Source organism: Pseudophryne corroboree, chromosome 9 (genome assembly GCF_028390025.1).
Source record: "Pseudophryne corroboree isolate aPseCor3 chromosome 9, aPseCor3.hap2, whole genome shotgun sequence".
NCBI lineage: Eukaryota > Metazoa > Chordata > Amphibia > Anura > Myobatrachidae > Pseudophryne > Pseudophryne corroboree.
In genome coordinates this window covers 342,060,511-342,081,624 of record NC_086452.1, presented here as the reverse complement: position 1 = coordinate 342,081,624, position 21,114 = coordinate 342,060,511, and the positions used below count along the sequence as shown (strand labels likewise).

The window sequence follows — 21,114 nt, the reverse complement described above, 5'->3', positions numbered from 1 at the left end:
AAAACAAAGTCCTGAGAAATGCCCTGATTCAAATGATGTGTGAAAACAGGGATCAGCACCCTTGTGGTTAGAAGCATCTGGAGCACCGCCTGCAGTATGACTTTCTTGTCATCGTAAACCGGCCGACCCATGGTGAGGGACCCCTGAGACGGTTGGACTCCAAAATAGAGTCTGTAACCGCCCAAGCATACCCAGGCCTCCCAGAAAGACCACAGACATGCTCCCACCCTGGGACCTCCCAGGTGGTCGGAAGGTCTGTGTGTTGGAGGACCTACAATCAGACTAGTCCGAGGATGCTGATCCTCTGCTTCCGCCTTTTACCTTGAGATCCCTTGGTGACGGAGATACCGCCCCTGTCATGGACTCAAAACCTGGAAAGGGCACGGAAAGATCTAAAGGAAAGACCGGTAAAGGTCCGTCTTGGAGCTGGGGCAGCCGTAGGGGAAAGAAAAAGTGATCTTACCCCCAATGGCCTGAGAAAATCAGGCAGGAAGTTCCTTCCCGTGAACCTGCTGCCCATTAGGATTCCATATCCGCTTGTCACTGTCACAGTCCCAAAGGTCATCGGGTTAAGACAGCCCAAGCGGAAATGCAGGCTCCGAGTATACAGACGTCCTTGGAAACCTCAAAAGAATATAAAGCAGAATCGTGACTCTGATCTGTTCCAAAGAATCAGTTGATCCTGATGCAAATCATCCTGTAACCTAGAGGACAATTGTTAAACAACCTACCTGCTCCGGACAAGGTAGAACCCCTGCTGCCGCATATGTCTCTCAGATGGATCCCTCAGCAAGGTTGCCCCAGGAAAATGGCAGCTTGTTGGACCGGCGATACATCGAGGGGTATACCATGGAGAGGTCTGATATCGTTTCCTGCTGTCTGCGGGGAAAGGATAGGAGAACAACATTGTTTGATACCTGAAATTGTGTATTCGGATGTCTCCAGGACGCCTACCGGAGCATGCCCAGCTCATCCGAAAATGGACAAATCGCTGTCATTTCTTCATTGGCATCGAACCCCGAGGGACCTGAAGTGTCTAGTACTGACTCCTTTATCTCCTGATCTCCTGAGATACTGGTTCAGACTCCACCGAAAACAGACATCGTCAGTATCCTGGACATCTCTCGCCCCCTTAAAGAGAGGCCCTCTCATCTGCAGAGTCGTTTAATATGGAGGTTAGCAAGGTCCTTTTAGAAACCTGGAGAGGAGAAATGACGTACAAGGTCTCTGATTAACAGTGACATTACCTACATAAGCTGAGCTGTTCAAACAGGAGTGTCCTGCAGCTGCGTGGAGGGCTAAGCAGATGGCTCCACTGCACAATCCCCACCTAACAGGGATTTCACTGCCTGGCCCAGGTGATACAAACGAAAAGAGAAAAGGTGGGTTAAAGAAGCGTAGCCCTATGTAATGTCTGCACTACAAAGTGCAGTGACAGACACGTTTCAAATAAACTTTTTGGAGCAGCAGAGACCTGAACTGGTAACGCTGCGCTGCGGGACAGGAGTCTTAGCCACTAGGCTATAAGAGCTCCCCTTAAGGTTTTTTTTATTTTATGTCCCCACTACTAGTGTACTGAGCCACTGAGGCTATTTGTCTGATGCCACACTCATTCCCCCAAATTACAAACAGTATTAGTACCAAGTGAAACCAAGGAATAATAAAGGGAAGGCAACACCCGCCCTGTATGTAGTGCAACACGTTTCTCGGAGGCTCCGCTGGTTTCCCAAAATGCCGGCCAGCCTGCGATAAAGCCGGGGGAAAATGTTATGTGGCAAGAGCTATGTGGAAATGTGAACCCAGGTCTGTTATTATAAAACATGGCGGAAGTGTCTTGTTCTATCCACTATATATGGTATTGTGTGTGTATATATATATATATATATATATATATATATATATATATATATATATATATATATAGTGAACCTAACAGGGTAGATAAATACATAATTGCGATGTGAACCTGGGTTCCCCTGCTTAATATGCTATGCTATTAGCCCTGTCTATGCAAACTAGATTTTAACATTAAAGAGCTGAGCAATTAACATTAAAGAGCTGAGCCACAGCTCCTGTTATAGAGCAGGTTTCCTGACCAATAGACTCTATGAAATGCCGGACAGAGGACTCCCCTGCAGGAAGGAAATGGCTGCCAGAGTGAGATACCTCTGGGCTACACTAGAAGAGACATAACAAATATTTCAGCATCTTAATGCACAGAAAGCAAAACCCCAACTGAGACAGAGTATTTGGCATAGCGACAATGAGAGCGCTGCGAGCCGCCGCCGGGGAGCGGGGAGCCCGCTGAGTAAAGCGAGATTAAGTTCCTCCCCCACCTCAAACTTTTTAAATGTAGAATATCATGCACCTTACAGCCAGGCAGGATGCGATCTCAGTCTAGGGAAAGGAGCTTGCAGAGGCTGGGGAGCGGGGGACTGTGAAGCGGTGAGTGTCTTGGCATGCTGCAGCGGCCGGGGAGCGAGAAGCACTGAGCCCGCTGTACAGAGCGGGAGTTAGCCCCGCCCCCCGCTTCGGCGCCAAATTCAAACTAACCCGCTTCAGTGTAAACGAAGCGGAGAGCGCCTTGTATCCCCCGCCGGCAATGTATGCCGCGGCCGGGGAGCGCTGAGCCCGATGCACAGAGTGGGCTCTGTGCAGAGCGGGATGAAGCTCCCCCCCCCCCCTCAATGGCGCCGATTTCAAACTGGCAAAGGCGCCTCTGTTTAACCATTATACACTCCAGACAGGGTATGACTGGGGTTTTTATTAGAGGGGAGCCGGGATGCGAACCCTGGTCTCTCTTGGTGAGCACCTGAAGCTCCAACCACCACATAAATGCCCTGCTATTACTCGGAGCTCACTGCACAAGTAAATGATTTACAGTAATCCAACAGTGGGCATACGGAAAGACATGGCTTAGCAATGTAAAATTATACAACAGTGGAGGGGGAGAGATTGTACTCACCGCTGTCCCGATGGAGTGGCCCCGACACGCGCCGCACGCAGCGGTGTCCGGGCACTGATACTTACCACTGCCGTGCTGCCGGAATCTTCTGCCGACGGAGCGGCCCCGACACGCGCCGCACGCAGCGGTGTCCGGCCAGTCTCCGGAGAGCTCAGTGTCTCCTTCAGCCGGGGCCCATCCCGAGCCGCATGCAGCTGCGATGGGACCCCGCCGGCAGCTTCCCGCGGTGCAGACTGGCAGAGGCAGAGCTGCCAGTCTGTGAGTGTGAGAAAGAAAAATAAAAAATAATAAAAAGAAAAAAAAAAATCTTCAGAGAAGACCCAAGTGACCAGCTCCCTTGGGCACTAAACTAAGACTGGCTTGGAGAGGGGACATAGTAGGGGAGGAGCTAGTCACATGGTTATAAATTTAAAGTGCCAGCTCCCAGTTACTGCCTACTATATCCCCATTGTATCTGCACTCCAGTGGCCCCTAGTGGATGAAGGAGAAAAATAGAGAAGAGAGACTACACAGGGTGCTTCTCCTGCCTGGCCTCCCTCTCCCCTCACCTTGCCCACTTGCCTCAGCTCCGAGCGGTTGGGGGATAAGATAAACCTGACGTGCGGGTCGCTCAGAGAGCTCCGTCCGGTCTTTACCATCTGGCTGCTTTTTGGTAAGTAGCACAGGCTTCGCTCCCTCCATGGCTGCTAGCCGCCCGTGACCCGTCTCTCCATCTGTCCGCGACCTCTGCCCCGGCCCCAGCGGCAGGCACCTCTGCGTGCTCTATCTTCTCTCTCCTCCCTCTCTGTCACCGCTGCTGCTGGCCGAGCGGCACGTGCTATTTACCTTGCTGCCAGGTGGGCTGGTGGGCAGCAGCACATGTGGGTGACCAGTTGGCGGCTTGCGGTGGGATTTGTCACGTGTGTGGCAGACCGTGACAGTGCTCTTAATTGTTTCCTATCTGCAGCTGCACAATCTGAGGAAGCTGTGGGCCTATTTTGGAGAGTGGGCCTAAAGCTGCAGCTCCATTAGCCCCATTGTTAATCTGGCCCTGTATATGGATAGCCGGGAGGAAACACGTGTGCGTTCCATTGCCACCACTTCCGGTCGCGTGCGTTCCACCAGCGGGACGCACGCACATATGGGGTATGGTACAACAGGTGCTCCTGATAGCAATATAATCATGGAGCGTTAGGTAAGAGCTGAAAATGTGCCTGATATAGGGGATATGTTTGTCTATGTCCTTTGAAGTTTAGTCTCTTTGTATGTGTACCATGTCTTTGATATTGCTGCATGCTTTATGTGGGGAAAGCCGAAGGGGTATTTATGGATACAGTCTATGTATAGCACTTGAACCTTGACAAAGGGGGGGGGGGGGTGTCTGAGACCTCAGGTCGACAACAAAAAGGTCGACACACCTTAGGCCGACGCCAATTGGTTGACACACCTTAGGTCGACATGGACAAAAGGTCGACATGGACAAAAGGTCGACAGGAACAAGGTCGACATGGAAAAAGTTTTTTATGTTTTTTGGGTGTCGTTTTCTTCGTAGAGTGACCGGGAACCCCAATTAGTGCACCGCGTTCGTTTACCATGCTTCGGGCATGGTGCCTTCGCTCCGCTCCGCTTCGCTCGGCACAGATTACCGTTCTAATCGTAGTCCACGTGGATCGTTAAGTATGGAAAGGTTCCAAAAGAGAAAAAAATTGTGAAAAACTCATGTCGACCTTTTTCCATGTCGGCCTTGTTCCAGTCGACCTTTTGTCCATGTCGACCTTTTGACCATGTCGACCTAAGGTGTGTCGACCAATTGGCATCGACCTAAGGTGTGTCGACCTTTTTGTTGTCGACCTGGAGTCCGGATACCAAAGGGGGGACCGAAACGATCGGAATGATGATTGTATCCACACTGCTACAATAAACCGTATTGATTCTAAAATGGACTGGTGAGTGCACTTCTAATAATCACAATATGGGGCAAGCCATTAAATAATCCCCCCTCTGCAGTGGCCAGAGGGGATTACCGCAGTGGCGTAACTACTGCCCCCGCAGCCCTCGTGGTGGCTTGGGGGCGAGGGGCTGCGTGGGCGCCACTGACTTTGCACAGATTGACATGCGGACGAGCGTCTGCATGTCAATCTGCGGTCCTCCCTCCCTGCTGTAAGGAGGGACACGGAGCGCATAGCGTGTCTCTCCTGTGTCCCTCCCTGGATCTCCCCCGGCCGGTCTAATACAGGAAGTGCCGTTCGTGAGCTCTGATTGGCTCACGAACTGGCACTTCCTTTATTAGACCGACCGGGGGAGAGCCAGGAGGGACACAGGAGAGACAGTGCTCCTTGTCCCTCCAACACAAAGGTGCGGGGGGGGGGGGGGGAGGAGCAGGCACTGGGGGCATATACCTGGCACTGTGGGGGAAGATCTGGCACTGGGGGGCATATACCTGGCACTGGGGGCATATACCTGGCACTGTGGGGGAAGATCTGGCACTGGGGGCATATACCTGGCACTGGGGGCATATACCTGGCACTGTGGGGGAAGATCTGGCACTGGGGACATATACCTGGCACTGGGGGCATATACCTGGCACTGTGGGGAAAGATCTGGCACTGGGGGCATATACCTGGCACTGGGGGCATATACCTGGCACTGTGGGGGAAGATCTGGCACTGGGGACATATACCTGGCACTGGGGCATATACCTGGCACTGTGGGGGAAGATCTGGCACTGGGGGCATATACCTGGCACTGTGGGGGAAGATCTGGCACTGGGGGCATATACCTGGCACTGTGGGGGAAGATCTGGCACTGGGGACATATACCTGGCACTGGGGGCATATACTTGGCACTGTGGGGGAAGATCTGGCACTGGGGGCATATACCCGGCACTGGGGGCATATACCTGGCACTGTGGGGGAAGATCTGGCACTGGGGGCATATACCTGGCACTGTGGGGGAATATTTGGCACTGGGGGGAGCAGGCACTGAGGGGGCATATGTGGCACTGTGGGGGAAGATCTGGCACTGGGGGCATATACCTGGCACTGTGGGGGAATATCTGGCACTGGGGGCATATACCTGGCACTGTGGGAGAGCAGGCACTGAGGGGGCATATGTGGCACTGTGGAGGAATATTTGGCACTGGGGGGAGCAGGCACTGAGGGGGCATATGTGGCACTGGGGGGGGGTATATTTGGCACTGGGGGCATGTACCTGGCACTGGGGACATATACCTGGCACTGTGGGGGAATATCTGGCACTGGGGGCATATGTGGCACTGGGAGCACGGCCCTAGCAACAAGCACTACCCCCTAGCAACGAGCATGACACCCAGTGCATGAAACCCCTGGCAACGAGCATGACACCCAGTGCATGAAACCCCTGGCAACGAGCATGACACCCTGAGCATGAAAACCCCTGGCACCGTGCATGGAACCAAGAGCATGAAACCGCTGGCAACGAACATGACACCCAGTGCATGAAACCCCTGGCAACGAGCATGACACCCTGAGCATGAAAACCCCTGGCACCGTGCATGGAACCAAGAGCATGAAACCCCTGGCAACGAGCAGGTAATTTAAAAGCAATTAGAAGCCTTACTGTAGAACTTAATGTGTAATGGGCATTACGGTGTGTGGCATAATGTATCACGGACATTGCGGTGTGTGTCATAATGTGTCGGGCATTACGGTGTGTTGTATACTATATCACGGGCATTGTGGTATGTGGTATAATGTCTCAGGATCATTGTGGTGTGTGTCATACTGTGTCACAGACATTGTATGTGCTATAATGTATCAGGGACATTGCAGTGTGTAGCATAATGTATAACGGGCATTGCGATTCCTGTCATAATGTGTCACAGGCATTACGGTGTGTGGCATAATGTGTCGGGGGCATTACAGTGTGTGCATATTGTGTCATGTGCATTATTGTGTGTGGTATAATGGCTAAGGCCATTGCAGTATGTGGAATAATGTATACTGGGCATTACTATAAGGTGGAAAAATGACAAATAATGTAAGGGGCATGAATCAGGATTATTTTTCTTTCCTGTGGTGGCTAACGTCTGGGCGTGCAGGTTGCAAAACTGGGGTATAAGGTAGTCTTTTCCTGCAATACCACGCCCCTTTAAGCGAAGCCACACCCATTTTAACGAAGCCACACACCCTTTTTGGCGGCGCGCACCTACGGCGCGCACATATTTGTCCCTTCACTAATGCCAATTATGGGGGGTATGGGGGGGGGGGGGGGGGGGCGCCGAAGGATTTTTTGGCTTGGGGGAGGAAAATTTCTAGTTGCGCCACTGGATTACCGCTATGACCGGGGTTAGTACATACCACTTTAATTCTGATGTGTGAATCAGGAGTAATCCTACCCATTAGATCAGGCATGTCCAAACTACGGCCCTCCAGCTGTTGAGAAACTACACATCCCAGCATGCCCTGACACAGCTTGAGCATTCCCTGACATTAAAACTGTCAGGGCATGTTGGGATATGTAGTTTCACAACAGCTGGAGGGTCGCAGTTTGGACATGCTTGCATTAGATACTGAAATGACTTGGATAGTGGCTGTACATATAAGTTATATAGGATATACTGTACCTGGAAGGTTTTGACAATTGCTTTTGGTTGAATTTTGATGAACATTTCATATTTCCCAGAGTGACGTTTTAGCATTTCTTCATAAACCAGCTCAAAGGTAACTTTACTTTGTGACGCCACATTGACGGACACAGTGAACTTCTCGGTCTTTCTGCCAGATGCCCTGTGGAATTTTTATTTTTTATTTTTCTATTTTAGAATTCATAAGTAACATAAAATTCCATCCAATACATTATTCATGACAGCAAACTTCTAGATAGCAACTCATGGTGGAATATAACAGCTACATTAATAAATAGATAAAATAGCGAGGAAACAGCGAATTGGTTTTACAGAAAAAAGCATCTTAAAGTGAAAGTGAGAAAGTGAGATCACTTATTCTTTTACCTCTGATTTTTCTCTGGTATATATATATTTATTATCGACGTTTCGGTGACGCAGCACCGTCTTCAGGATATATAACCATAAACAAATGTGACCAAGACAAGTACAGAGAGCCACTTACCACACTTATATAAGAACCAAATAACCAGAAAACACCCTCACCTGTGCAGGAGACCGGCCCGTCCGCCGGAGCGGCAAGGCGCACCACAATGACGTCACCCACTGGTGCGCCAGAGTGACGCGACTCCGCTACCAAGGCAACAGGACGCTACCGCCCCCGTTGCCGAGACACACCACGCATCGCGGCCCGGGGGAGACAGCCAATCCTGCCGACCACAGCAAGACAGGGGCGGGGTCCTAAAGAATGAAAACACAAGAAAAATACATGTAATAAGAATACATGTAGGGAGAGGTTAAAAACGCAATGTGCAGCACACTGCGTACATGATAGGCTGATGGGTGAACAGTAGAGCTTACAAGTATAGGACATATTTACTACATAAAACAGCAAAAAACAAAAACTAGTCAGCCACTAGTTAGCACAAACTGTTCCAACAGATCTTTTCATTCAGCCCACGGGGAGCCACAGTGTCCAAATGGACTATCCATCGGGCTTCCATGACCAATAATTGCTGATTCCTATCCCCCCCACGTTTCAATTCGGGGAGGTGATCAATGATCATGTATTTCAAACTGGCCAGACTGTGATTCCTGTTGGCAAAATGTTGAGCCACCGGTTGTTCACTTTTGCCTGAATTCAAGGCCGCCCGGATAGCTGACCGATGTTGGTTGGCACGTTCCTTAAAAGGGCGAATGGTCTTGCCCACATAGTACAGGCCACAAGGGCATCTGATAATATAGACCACATGTGTTGTAGTACATGTAACCGCATGTTTAATGGGTATGTACTTCCCACTGTGAGGATGTCTAAATGATGCCCCTGTGTCCATGTGATTGCACGTAGCACAATTGATACAGCGGTAGCAACCCGCCTTGTGGGTGGTTGTCCCCCTGGAGCCAAACCGTCTGAAATTAGTAATGTCTGTACGGACTACCCAGTCCCTGATGTTTCTCCCTCGGCGATAACAAGCCATAGGTGTTTTAGACTGTACTCCACGTAACTCGCTGTCAGTGCTGATGATTGGCCATAATGCCTTTGTTGCCTGTCTAGTGATGGTGCTGCTGGTAGTGTAATTGGTTGTCCACATGATCTTATCAGCATGTTTATTCTTATTTCTGCGGGAATCCGAACTGAAGAGAGTCTCTCTAGGGATAGCTAGAACTTTATTTTTGTGCTGTAATAACAACTGTTCTGGGTAACCCCGACTCAGAAATTTTAATATCATGGCATCCAACTGTGTTTCCAACATCTTTCTGTCGTTGTTGATCCTGGCTACCCTCAACATCTGTGAGTACGGTAACCCAGATTTCAATGCAGTGGGATGGTGACTTGAGAATCTCAATAAAGTGTTCCGATCGGTAGGTTTGGAATACACAGAGGAAGTGAGACGTCCATCCTGATTGATGAGCTTGACGTCTAGATATTCAATTTCTTTAAAGCTGATTTTATATGTGAACTTGATTGGACCAGGTAGGGTATTGATATAATCAATGGCGTTGCTGAATTCTTCTTCAGTACCTGACCAAAAAATGATTAGATCATCTATATACCGCAAGAACAGCTTAACATGCCGAGAAAACTCTACGTTACTGAAAAATAATTTCTTTTCCTGAATAAACATAAAAATATTTGCATATGTAGGTGAGACGTTGGAACCCATTGAACAACCAGCTTGCTGAATGTAATACTGACCATCAAATAAAAAATAATTGCGGCGTAACACAAGTGAAAGCAAACCAAGTATGAATGGTATGTTAGGTCCCTGGTATAAGGTGCTGAGTTGTAAAAACATATCCATAGCCTCCAGGCCTTCATCATGAGGGATAGATGTATATAAACTTTGTACATCTAACGTGCACATCAAGAGATCAAATGGTTTCTCTACAAATGGTTGAATGGCCTTAAGGAATGCCGAAGTGTCCTTCAGATATGACCTCTCCTGTACGATGCAAGGCTGTAAGAGGGCATCGAGGTATTGTGAGATAGGTTGATACAAGGATCCCCGAGCTGACACAATCGGACGTCCCGGAGGGCGAATCGGATCTTTGTGGATCTTAGGAGTTGGGACTTACACAGATTTGGTAGAAACCTTAGACTACGTGAATATTTTGCAACAAACACTGCACCTCCGGGAGAAGTTGATGCTATTGAAAAATTTTGTAGGGGCAAGATCAAGTCTACGTTTGACCCTCCGATACACAATTCCTCGTTGAAGTGCTTCACGCGGGTACTTGATGACTCCATACAGAAATACAATTCAGAAAATAAAACAACCAGATTCAATCTCACTAGGGGAGAGAGACAGGCACTCACAGGTCTGGGAAAATCAGAGGACATTGTTATCCGCCCAGCGGATAAGGGCGGAGCCATTGTCATCATGAATACTTTTGACTACCGTACCGAAATGATGAGCCAACTTGGGGACACTGAGGTGTACCGAAAATTACCTCGGGATCCCACTTTAGAATTTAAGAAAGAACTGGATACTATTTTATTAACAGCCAAACAAGAAGGTACCATCTCTGACCGTGTCTGTACAGCTCTGATCCAGAAGCATCCCATCACTCCGGTCCTGTATTCAATTCCTAAGATCCACAAAGATCCGATTCGCCCTCCGGGATGTCCGATTGTGTCAGCTCGGGGATCCTTGTATCAACCTATCTCACAATACCTCGATGCCCTCTTACAGCCTTGCATCGTACAGGAGAGGTCATATCTGAAGGACACTTCGGCATTCCTTAAGGCCATTCAACCATTTGTAGAGAAACCATTTGATCTCTTGATGTGCACGTTAGATGTACAAAGTTTATATACATCTATCCCTCATGATGAAGGCCTGGAGGCTATGGATATGTTTTTACAACTCAGCACCTTATACCAGGGACCTAACATACCATTCATACTTGGTTTGCTTTCACTTGTGTTACACCGCAATTATTTTTTATTTGATGGTCAGTATTACATTCAGCAAGCTGGTTGTTCAATGGGTTCCAACGTCTCACCTACATATGCAAATATTTTTATGTTTATTCAGGAAAAGAAATTATTTTTCAGTAACGTAGAGTTTTCTCGGCATGTTAAGCTGTTCTTGCGGTATATAGATGATCTAATCATTTTTTGGTCAGGTACTGAAGAAGAATTCAGCAACGCCATTGATTATATCAATACCCTACCTGGTCCAATCAAGTTCACATATAAAATCAGCTTTAAAGAAATTAAATATCTAGACGTCAAGCTCATCAATCAGGATGGACGTCTCACTTCCTCTGTGTATTCCAAACCTACCGATCGGAACACTTTATTGAGATTCTCAAGTCACCATCCCACTGCATTGAAATCTGGGTTACCGTATTCACAGATGTTGAGGGTAGCCAGGATCAACAACGACAGAAAGATGTTGGAAACGCAGTTGGATGCCATGATATTAAAATTTCTGAGTCGGGGTTACCCAGAACAGTTGTTATTACAGCACAAAAATAAAGTTCTAGCTATTCCTAGAGAGACTCTCTTCAGTTCGGATTCCCGCAGAAATAAGATTAAATATGCTGATAAGATCATGTGGACAACCAATTACACTACCAGCAGCACAGGCAACAAAGGCGTTATGGCCAATCACCAGCACTGACAGCGAGTTACGTGGAGTACAGTCTAAAACACCTATGGCTTGTTATCGCCGAGGGAGAAACATCAGGGACTGGGTAGTCCGTACGGACATTACTAATTTCAGACGGTTTGGCTCCAGGGGGACAACCACCCGCAAGGCGGGTTGCTACCGCTGTATCAATTGTGCTACGTGCAATCACATGGACACAGGGGCATCATTTAGACATCCTCACAGTGGGAAGTATATACCCATTAAACATGCGGTTACATGTACTACAACACATGTGGTCTATATTATCAGATGCCCTTGTGGCCTGTACTATGTGGGCAAGACCATTCGCCCTTTTAAGGAACGTGCCAACCAACATCGGTCAGCTATCCGGGCGGCCTTGAATTCAGGCAAAAGTGAACAACCGGTGGCTCAACATTTTACCAACAGGAATCACAGTCTGGCCAGTTTGAAATACATGATCATTGATCACCTCCCCGAATTGAAACATGGGGGGGATAGGAATCAGCAATTATTGGTCATGGAAGCCCGATGGATAGTCCATTTGGACACTGTGGCTCCCCGTGGGCTGAATGAAAAGATCTGTTGGAACAGTTTGTGCTAACTAGTGGCTGACTAGTTTTTGTTTTTTGCTGTCTTATGTAGTAAATATGTCCTATACTTGTAAGCTCTACTGTTCACCCATCAGCCTATCATGTACGCAGTGTGCTGCACATTGCGTTTTTAACCTCTCCCTACATGTATTCTTATTACATGTATTTTTCTTGTGTTTTCATTCTTTAGGACCCCGCCCCTGTCTTGCTGTGGTCGGCAGGATTGGCTGTCTCCCCCGGGCCGCGATGCGTGGTGTGCCTCGGCAACGGGGGCGGTAGCGTCCTGTTGCCTTGGTAGCGGAGTCGCGTCACTCTGGCGCACCAGTGGGTGACGTCATTGTGGTGCGCCTTGCCGCTCCGGCGGACGGGCCGGTCTCCTGCACAGGTGAGGGTGTTTTCTGGTTATTTGGTTCTTATATAAGTGTGGTAAGTGGCTCTCTGTACTTGTCTTGGTCACATTTGTTTATGGTTATATATCCTGAAGACGGTGCTGCGTCACCGAAACGTCGATAATGCTTTGATACTTTTGTGGATTACAAACGTCATATTCAAAATCCTGTGAGTGCCGTCCTCTTTCTTTGAAACTACTATCACGTGGAGTCGTGTTTGGACTTGGTGCACCGAGGTATTTGTATTTTATTTTTTTGAGTGCCGATCTGCTGGAGATTATATATATATATATATATATATATATATATGGGTGTCGTACGGTATGCCGGCGCTCGGGCTCCCGGCGCCCAGCATACCGGCGCCGGGAGCCCGACCGCCGACATACCGACAGCGTGGCGAGCGCAAAGGAGCCTCTTGCGGGCTCGCTGAGCTCGCCACGCTGCAGGCACGGTGGCGCGCTACGCGCGACACTATATTTTATTCTCCCTCCAGGGGGGGCGTGGACCCCCACGAGGGAGAATAGTTGTCGGTATGCCGGGTGTCGGGATTCCGGCGCCGGTATACTGTGCACCGGGATCCCGACATTCGGCATACAGAAGACCACCTATATATATATATATATATATATATATATATATACTGTATATATAAAATTATAGTGCACAGATTGGATAATTATGCAGAAAAAATAGGAGAGGGCCCTGTTCTAGAGAGCTTATGGGCCAGAGCTCACCGGCAGATCAGCACTGCGCGATGTGTGCTGAGTGTGCGGGGGGGGGCGCTCGAGCCAATCTAGCAGCAGCTGTGGGGGGTACACACGGAGAGATCTTGCTGAAAGTCTAAGCAATCTAGTCAGATTGCTTAGATCACAGGTTCTCAAACTCGGTCCTCAGGACCCCACACAGTGCATGTTTTGCAGGTCTCCTCACAGAATCGCAAGTGAAATAAATAGTTCCAACTGTGGACCTTTTAAAATGTGTCAGTGCGTAATTACTACACCTGTGCACCTGCTGGGTTACCTACAAAACATGCACTGTGTGAGGTCCTGAGGACCGAGTTTGAGAACCTATGGCTTAGATTATCGCTCCGTGAGTACCCCCCTTTAAGGGGGGTACTCACGGAGCGATCGCTGCTTAAAATCTAAGCAATCTGACTAGACTGCTTAGATTTTAAGCAGCGATCACTCTGTGTGTACCCCCCACAGCGATAGCGTTGCGCAGCCCCGCGCATCGCAATCGCTGGTGCTAGATTGGCCTGTCTAGCAGGTCGCTCACTTCACCCGCTGGGTGAAATGAGCGCCCCCCCCCGTCTACCCCCGCACGCTCAGCACACATCACGCTGTGCTGAGCGGGGGGGCGAGGTGTGCTGAGCGAACCGCTCAGCACACATCTCTCCCCAAATTGGCCCGTGAATATGGCCCTGTACAGTCAAGAGGAAATTTGGCTGCCACAAGAGGGAGAATGGAGCAAAGTAGGGGAGAGCAGAGATTGGATAGTTAGTAAGAGAGGTGTTCAGCTTTTATGAAAAGATTACATTTAGGGGCACATTTAAAGGAAAGAGAGGTAGGTGGGATATGTAGCAGAGAAGAATAGAATGAAGAGGGGTGAGATGAGAGGTTGGGAGGAACAAATTTAGAATTATGTGAAAATAATAAACTAATAAGAATAATATTAAATATATTAAAGAAATATTTTCTAATCATACAGTACATTCATTGCATAGAAAAGAGCTGAAAGCCTCAATGACTGGTTGGTACATAAGCATTTTAATATATCTAACAGTAACAAAACAAAATGGTGAGCCCATCTTGCAATATTCTCAGAGAAATGTACCTGACAAGTCCGGCTGTCTGTCCTTTTGAAACAGCTTTTTCATACTGCTTTTTAGCAACCTCCTTTTCCTTTATTTCCCCGGCATACGTCACTCCATCAATTACCCTGCCGAAGATAGGCTGACATATTAATATATTCATAATAATATTCATTACTGCCAAGAAAATGTGCTCTGATTTATAAAACACTTTCTGATAATAAGAAATGTAAAATGTAAAACTGAGGGACTGTTTGCATAAATCTCCGTGGTTTGCTTTCAGAAAACATATTTATATTTTTCCTTACTTTTCTACAATTACTGTACTAATGCTTTTCTATCATGGTAACCATAGTAACAAACCATTTCTATATACAGTTATATATATATATATATATATATATATATATATATATATATATACACATACATACAAACAAAAGATGGCACTCCAAAGGCTTTCAGAAGCATATACTTGCGTCAGATGCCCTCCAGATGTTTTTGGGCCAAAGTGGGTTCATTCACCATAGATACAGCAAAATAGGCGGCACTCAAGACGACTTGATAAGGAAGACACAGACCCTGTGGATGAAATATCAACGTTTTAATCTGTATTGCAAGATCCTGACAAAAATCTTGCAATACAGACTGAAACGTTGATATTTCATCCACGAGGTCTGTGTCTTCCTTATCAAGTCGTTTTTAGTGATGCCTATTTTGCTACATATATATATATATATATATATATATATACATACATACACACACAATAGTTGAGAGTAGGCACTCACTTGCCAGAATGAAAACATTTTGCTTGTAGCAGAAGAAATAGTCCTTTTATTACTTACAGACCATGGTGGTCATTCCGAGTTGTTCGCTCTGTAAATTTCTTCGCATCGCAGCGATTTTCCGCTTAGTGCGCATGCACAATGTACGCACTGCGACTGCGCCAAGTAAATTTGCTATGCAGTTAGGTATTTTACTCACGGTTTTTTCTTCGTTCTGGCGATCGTAATGTGATTGACAGGAAGTGGGTGTTTCTGGGCGGAAACAGGACGTTTTATGGGCGTGTGGGAAAAAACGCTACAGTTTCTGGGAAAAACGCGGGAGTGGCTGGAGAAACGGAGGAGTGTCTGGGCGAACGCTGGTTGTGTTTGTGACGTCAAACCAGGAACGACAAGCACTGAACTGATCGCAGATGCCGAGTAAGTCTGGAGCTACTCAGAAACTGCTAAGAGGTGTGTAATCGCAATTTTGAGAATCTTTCGTTCGCAATTTTAAGAAGCTAAGATTCACTCCCAGTAGGCGGCGGCTTAGCGTGTGCAATGCTGCTAAAAGCAGCTTGCGAGCGAACAACTCGGAATGAGGGCCCATGTTTTTAAAGTGCAAATGTACAGAGAAGTTTTAGTCGACGTGACGTTTCGGTCCGCAAGGGACCATCATCAGGACTTGCAGCAGTACAGGTTGAGTATCCCTTATCCAAAACGCTTGGGACCAGAGGTATTTTGGATATCGGATTTTTCCGTATTTTGGAATAATTGCATACCATAATGAGATATCATGGCGATGGGACATAAGTCTAAGCACAGAAAACATTTATGTTTCATTAAATAGAGATGAGCGGGTTCGGTTCCTCGGAATCCGAACCCGCCTGAACGTCAGTTTTTTTTACACGGGTCCGAGCAACTCGGATCTTCCCGCCTTGCTCGGTTAACCCGAGCGCGCCCGAACGTCATCATCCCGCTGTCGGATTCTCGCGAGACTCGGATTCTATATAAGGAGCCGCGCGTCGCCGCCATTTTCACACGTGCATTGAGATTCATAGGGAGAGGACGTGGCTGGCGTCCTCTCCGTTTATAGAGAGTGAGACTACTAGAGTAGAGAGAGACACAGTATTATTTACTTTAGTAATTTTGGGGAGCATTAGGAGGAGTACTACTACTTGCTGAAGTGATAGATAGATAGATAGTGTGACTGTATAATGTATATCTGACTTGTGGGGGAGACACTGACAGTGGGGAGCAGTTAGAGTCTGAGAGCAGGACTCAGGAGTACATATAACGTACAGTGCACACTTTTGCTGCCAGAGTGCCACACTGCCATTGTGACCACACTGACCACCAGTATAATATATATTGTGATTGTCTGCTTAGGAGTACTACTTGCAAGTTGCTGATAGTGTGACCAGTGACCTGACCACCAGTTTAATTAATCACCACCAGTTTAATATATATATATATATATATATATAATTGTATATAATATATATATATAATTGTATATGTATTGTATACCACCTACCCGTGGTTTTTTTTTTTCTCTTACTTCTTGATACATACTACTATAGTAGCTTACTGTAGCAGTCTGCGGTGCTGCTGAGCTGACAGTGTCCAGCAGGTCCGTCATCAGTCATTACATAATAAATATATATACCTGTCCGGCTGCAGTACTAGTGATATTATATATATATATATATATATATATATATATATTAATTTCATCTCATTATCATCCAGTCTATATTAGCAGCAGACACAGTACGGTAGTCCACGGCTGTAGCTACCTCTGTGTCGGCAGTCGCTGGTCCATCCATAATTGTATACCACCTACCCGTGGTTTTTTTTTTTCTTTCTTCTTGATACATACTACTATAGTAGCTTACTGTAGCAGTCTGCGGTGCTGCTGAGCTGACAGTGTCCAGCAGGTCCGTCATCAGTCATTACATAATAAATATATATACCTGTCCGGCTGCAGTACTAGTGATATTATATATATATATATATATATATATATATATATATTAATCATCTCATTATCATCCAGTCTATATTAGCAGCAGACACAGTACGGTAGTCCACGGCTGTAGCTACCTCTGTGTCGGCAGTCGCTGGTCCATCCATAATTGTATACCACCTACCCGTGGTTTTTTTTCTTTCTTCTTGATACATACTACTATAGTAGCTTACTGTAGCAGTCTGCGGTGCTGCTGAGCTGACAGTGTCCAGCAGGTCCGTCATCAGTCATTACATAATAAATATATCTACCTGTCCGGCTGCAGTACTAGTGTGATATTATATATATATATATATTGATTTCATCTCATTATCATCCAGTCTATATTAGCAGCAGACACAGTACGGTAGTCCACGGCTGTAGCTACCTCTGTGTCGGCAGTCGCTCGTCCATCCATAAGTATACTAGTATCCATCCATCTCCATTGTTTACCTGAGGTGCCTTTTAGTTGTGCCTATTAAAATATGGAGAACAAAAATGTTGAGGTTCCAAAATTAGGGAAAGATCAAGATCCACTTCCACCTCGTGCTGAAGCTGCTGCCACTAGTCATGGCCGAGACGATGAAATGCCAGCAACGTCGTCTGCCAAGGCCGATGCCCAATGTCATAGTACAGAGCATGTAAAATCCAAAACACCAAATATCAGTAAAAAAAGGACTCCAAAATCTAAAATAAAATTGTCGGAGGAGAAGCGTAAACTTGCCAATATGCCATTTACCACACGGAGTGGCAAGGAACGGCTGAGGCCCTGGCCTATGTTCATGGCTAGTGGTTCAGCTTCACATGAGGATGGAAGCACTCAGCCTCTCGCTAGAAAAATGAAAAGACTCAAGCTGGCAAAAGCACCGCAAAGAACTGTGCGTTCTTCGAAATCCCAAATCCACAAGGAGAGTCCAATTGTGTCGGTTGCGATGCCTGACCTTCCCAACACTGGACGTGAAGAGCATGCGCCTTCCACCATTTGCACGCCCCCTGCAAGTGCTGGAAGGAGCACCCGCAGTCCAGTTCCTGATAGTCAGATTGAAGATGTCAGTGTTGAAGTACACCAGGATGAGGAGGATATGGGTGTTGCTGGCGCTGGGGAGGAAATTGACAAGGAGGATTCTGATGGTGAGGTGGTTTGTTTAAGTCAGGCACCCGGGGAGACACCTGTTGTCCGTGGGAGGAATAGGGCCGTTGACATGCCTGGTGAAAATACCAAAAAAACCAGCTCTTCGGTGTGGAAGTATTTCACCAGAAATGCGGACAACATTTGTCAAGCCGTGTGTTGCCTTTGTCAAGCTGTAATAAGTAGGGGTAAGGACGTTAACCACCTCGGAACATCCTCCCTTATACGTCACCTGCAGCGCATTCATAATAAGTCAGTGACAAGTTCAAAAACTTTGGGCGACAGCGGAAGCAGTCCACTGACCAGTAAATCCCTTCCTCTTGTAACCAAGCTCACGCAAACCACCCCACCAACTCCCTCAGTGTCAATTTCCTCCTTCCCCAGGAATGCCAATAGTCCTGCAGGCCATGTCACTGGCAATTCTGACGAGTCCTCTCCTGCCTGGGATTCCTCCGATGCATCCTTGCGTGTAACGCCTACTGCTGCTGGCGCTGCTGTTGTTGCTGCTGGGAGTCGATGGTCATCCCAGAGGGGAAGTCGTAAGCCCACTTTTACTACTTCCACCAAGCAATTGACTGTCCAACAGTCCTTTGCGAGGAAGATGAAATATCACAGCAGTCATCCTGTTGCAAAGCGGATAACTGAGGCCTTGACAACTATGTTGGTGTTAGACGTGCGTCCGGTATCCGCCGTTAGTTCACAGGGAACTAGACAATTTCTTGAGGTAGTGTGCCCCCGTTACCAAATACCATCTAGGTTCCACTTCTCTAGGCAGGCGATACCGAGAATGTACACGGACGTCAGAAAAAGACTCACCAGTGTCCTAAAAAATGCAGTTGAACCCAATGTCCACTTAACCACGGACATGTGGACAAGTGGAGCAGGGCAGGGTCAGGACTATATGACTGTGACAGCCCACTGGGTAGATGTATGGACTCCCGCCGCAAGAACAGCAGCGGCGGCACCAGTAGCAGCATCTCGCAAACGCCAACTCTTTCCTAGGCAGGCTACGCTTTGTATCACCGGTTTCCAGAATACGCACACAGCTGAAAACCTCTTACGGCAACTGCGGAAGATCATCGCGGAATGGCTTACCCCAATTGGACTCTCCTGTGGATTTGTGGCATCGGACAACGCCAGCAATATTGTGTGTGCATTAAATATGGGCAAATTCCAGCACGTCCCATGTTTTGCACATACCTTGAATTTGGTGGTGCAGAATTTTTTAAAAAACTACAGGGGCGTGCAAGAGATGCTGTCGGTGGCCAGAAGAATTGCGGGACACTTTCGGCGTACAGGCACCACGTACAGAAGACTGGAGCACCACCAAAAACGCCTGAACCTGCCCTGCCATCATCTGAAGCAAGAAGTGGTAACGAGGTGGAATTCAACCCTCTATATGCTTCAGAGGTTGGAGGAGCAGCAAAAGGCCATTCAAGCCTATACAATTGAGCACGATATAGGAGGTGGAATGTACCTGTCTCAAGCGCAGTGGAGAATGATTTCAACGTTGTGCAAGGTTCTGCAACCTTTTGAACTTGCCACACGTGAAGTCAGTTCAGACACTGCCAGCCTGAGTCAGGTCATTCCCCTCATCAGGCTTTTGCAGAAGAAGCTGGAGGCATTGAAGGAGGAGCAAAATGGGAGCGATTCCGCTAGTCATGTGGGACTTGTGGATGGAGCCCTTAATTCGCTTAACAAGGATTCACGGGTGGTCAATCTGTTGAAATCAGAGCACTACATTTTGGCCACCGTGCTCAATCCTAGATTTAAAACCTACCTTGGATCTCTCTTTCCGGCAGACACAAGTCTGCTGGGGTTCAAAGACCTGCTGGTGACAAAATTGTCAAGTCAAGCGGAACGCGACCTGTCAACATCTCCTCCTTCACATTCTCCCGCAACTGGGGGTGCGAGGAAAAGGCTCAGAATTCCGAGCCCACCCGCTGGCGGTGATGCAGGGCAGTCTGGAGCGACTGCTGATATCTGGTCCGGACTGAAGGAACTGACAACGATTACGGACATGTCGTCTACTGTCACTGCATATGATTCTCTCACCATTGAAAGAATGGTGGAGGATTATATGAGTGACCGCATCCAAGTAGGCACGTCAGACAGTCCGTACTTATACTGGCAGGAAAAAGAGGCAATTTGGAGGCCCTTGCACAAACTGGCTTTATTCTACCTAAGTTGCCCTCCCACAAGTGTGTACTCCGAAAGAGTGTTTAGTGCCGCCGCTCACCTTGTCAGCAATCGGCGTACGAGGTTACTTCCATTAAATGTGGAGAAGATGATGTTCATTAAAATGAATTATAATCAATTCCTCCGTGGAGACATTGACCAGCAGCAATTGCCTCCACAAAGTACACAGGGAGCTGAGATGGTGGATTCCAGTGGGGACGAATTGATAATCTGTGAGGAGCGGGATGTACACGGTGATATATCGGAGGATGATGATGAGGTGGACATCTTGCCTCTGTAGAACCAGTTTGTGCAAGGAGAGATTAATTGCTTCTTTTTCGGTGGGGGTCCAAACCAACCCGTCATTTCAGTCACAGTCGTGTGGCAGACCCTGTCACTGAAATGATGGGTTGGTTAAAGTGTGCATGTCCTGTTTATACAACATAAGGGTGGGTGGGAGGGCCCAAGGACAATTCCATCTTGCACCTCTTTTTTCTTTCATTTTTATTTGCGTCATGTGCTGTTTGGGGAGTGTTTTTTGGAAGGGCCATCCTGCGTGACACTGCAGTGCCACTCCT

General features: G+C 47.4%; 1 protein-coding gene across 1 annotated transcript in view; it reads right to left on the bottom strand.

Moving 5' to 3' along the window:
* Positions 1-21,114, bottom strand: part of ITIH3 (inter-alpha-trypsin inhibitor heavy chain 3) — a 401,722-nt gene that overhangs the window by 255,658 nt on the left and 124,950 nt on the right. Inside the window, exons 4-5 of the mRNA XM_063940620.1 lie at positions 14,481-14,585; positions 7,548-7,710 (exon numbers count right to left, since the gene is read on the bottom strand). Coding sequence (XP_063796690.1) covers positions 7,548-7,710; positions 14,481-14,585 — 268 coding nt within the window. The remainder of the gene's footprint in view (positions 1-7,547; positions 7,711-14,480; positions 14,586-21,114) is intronic.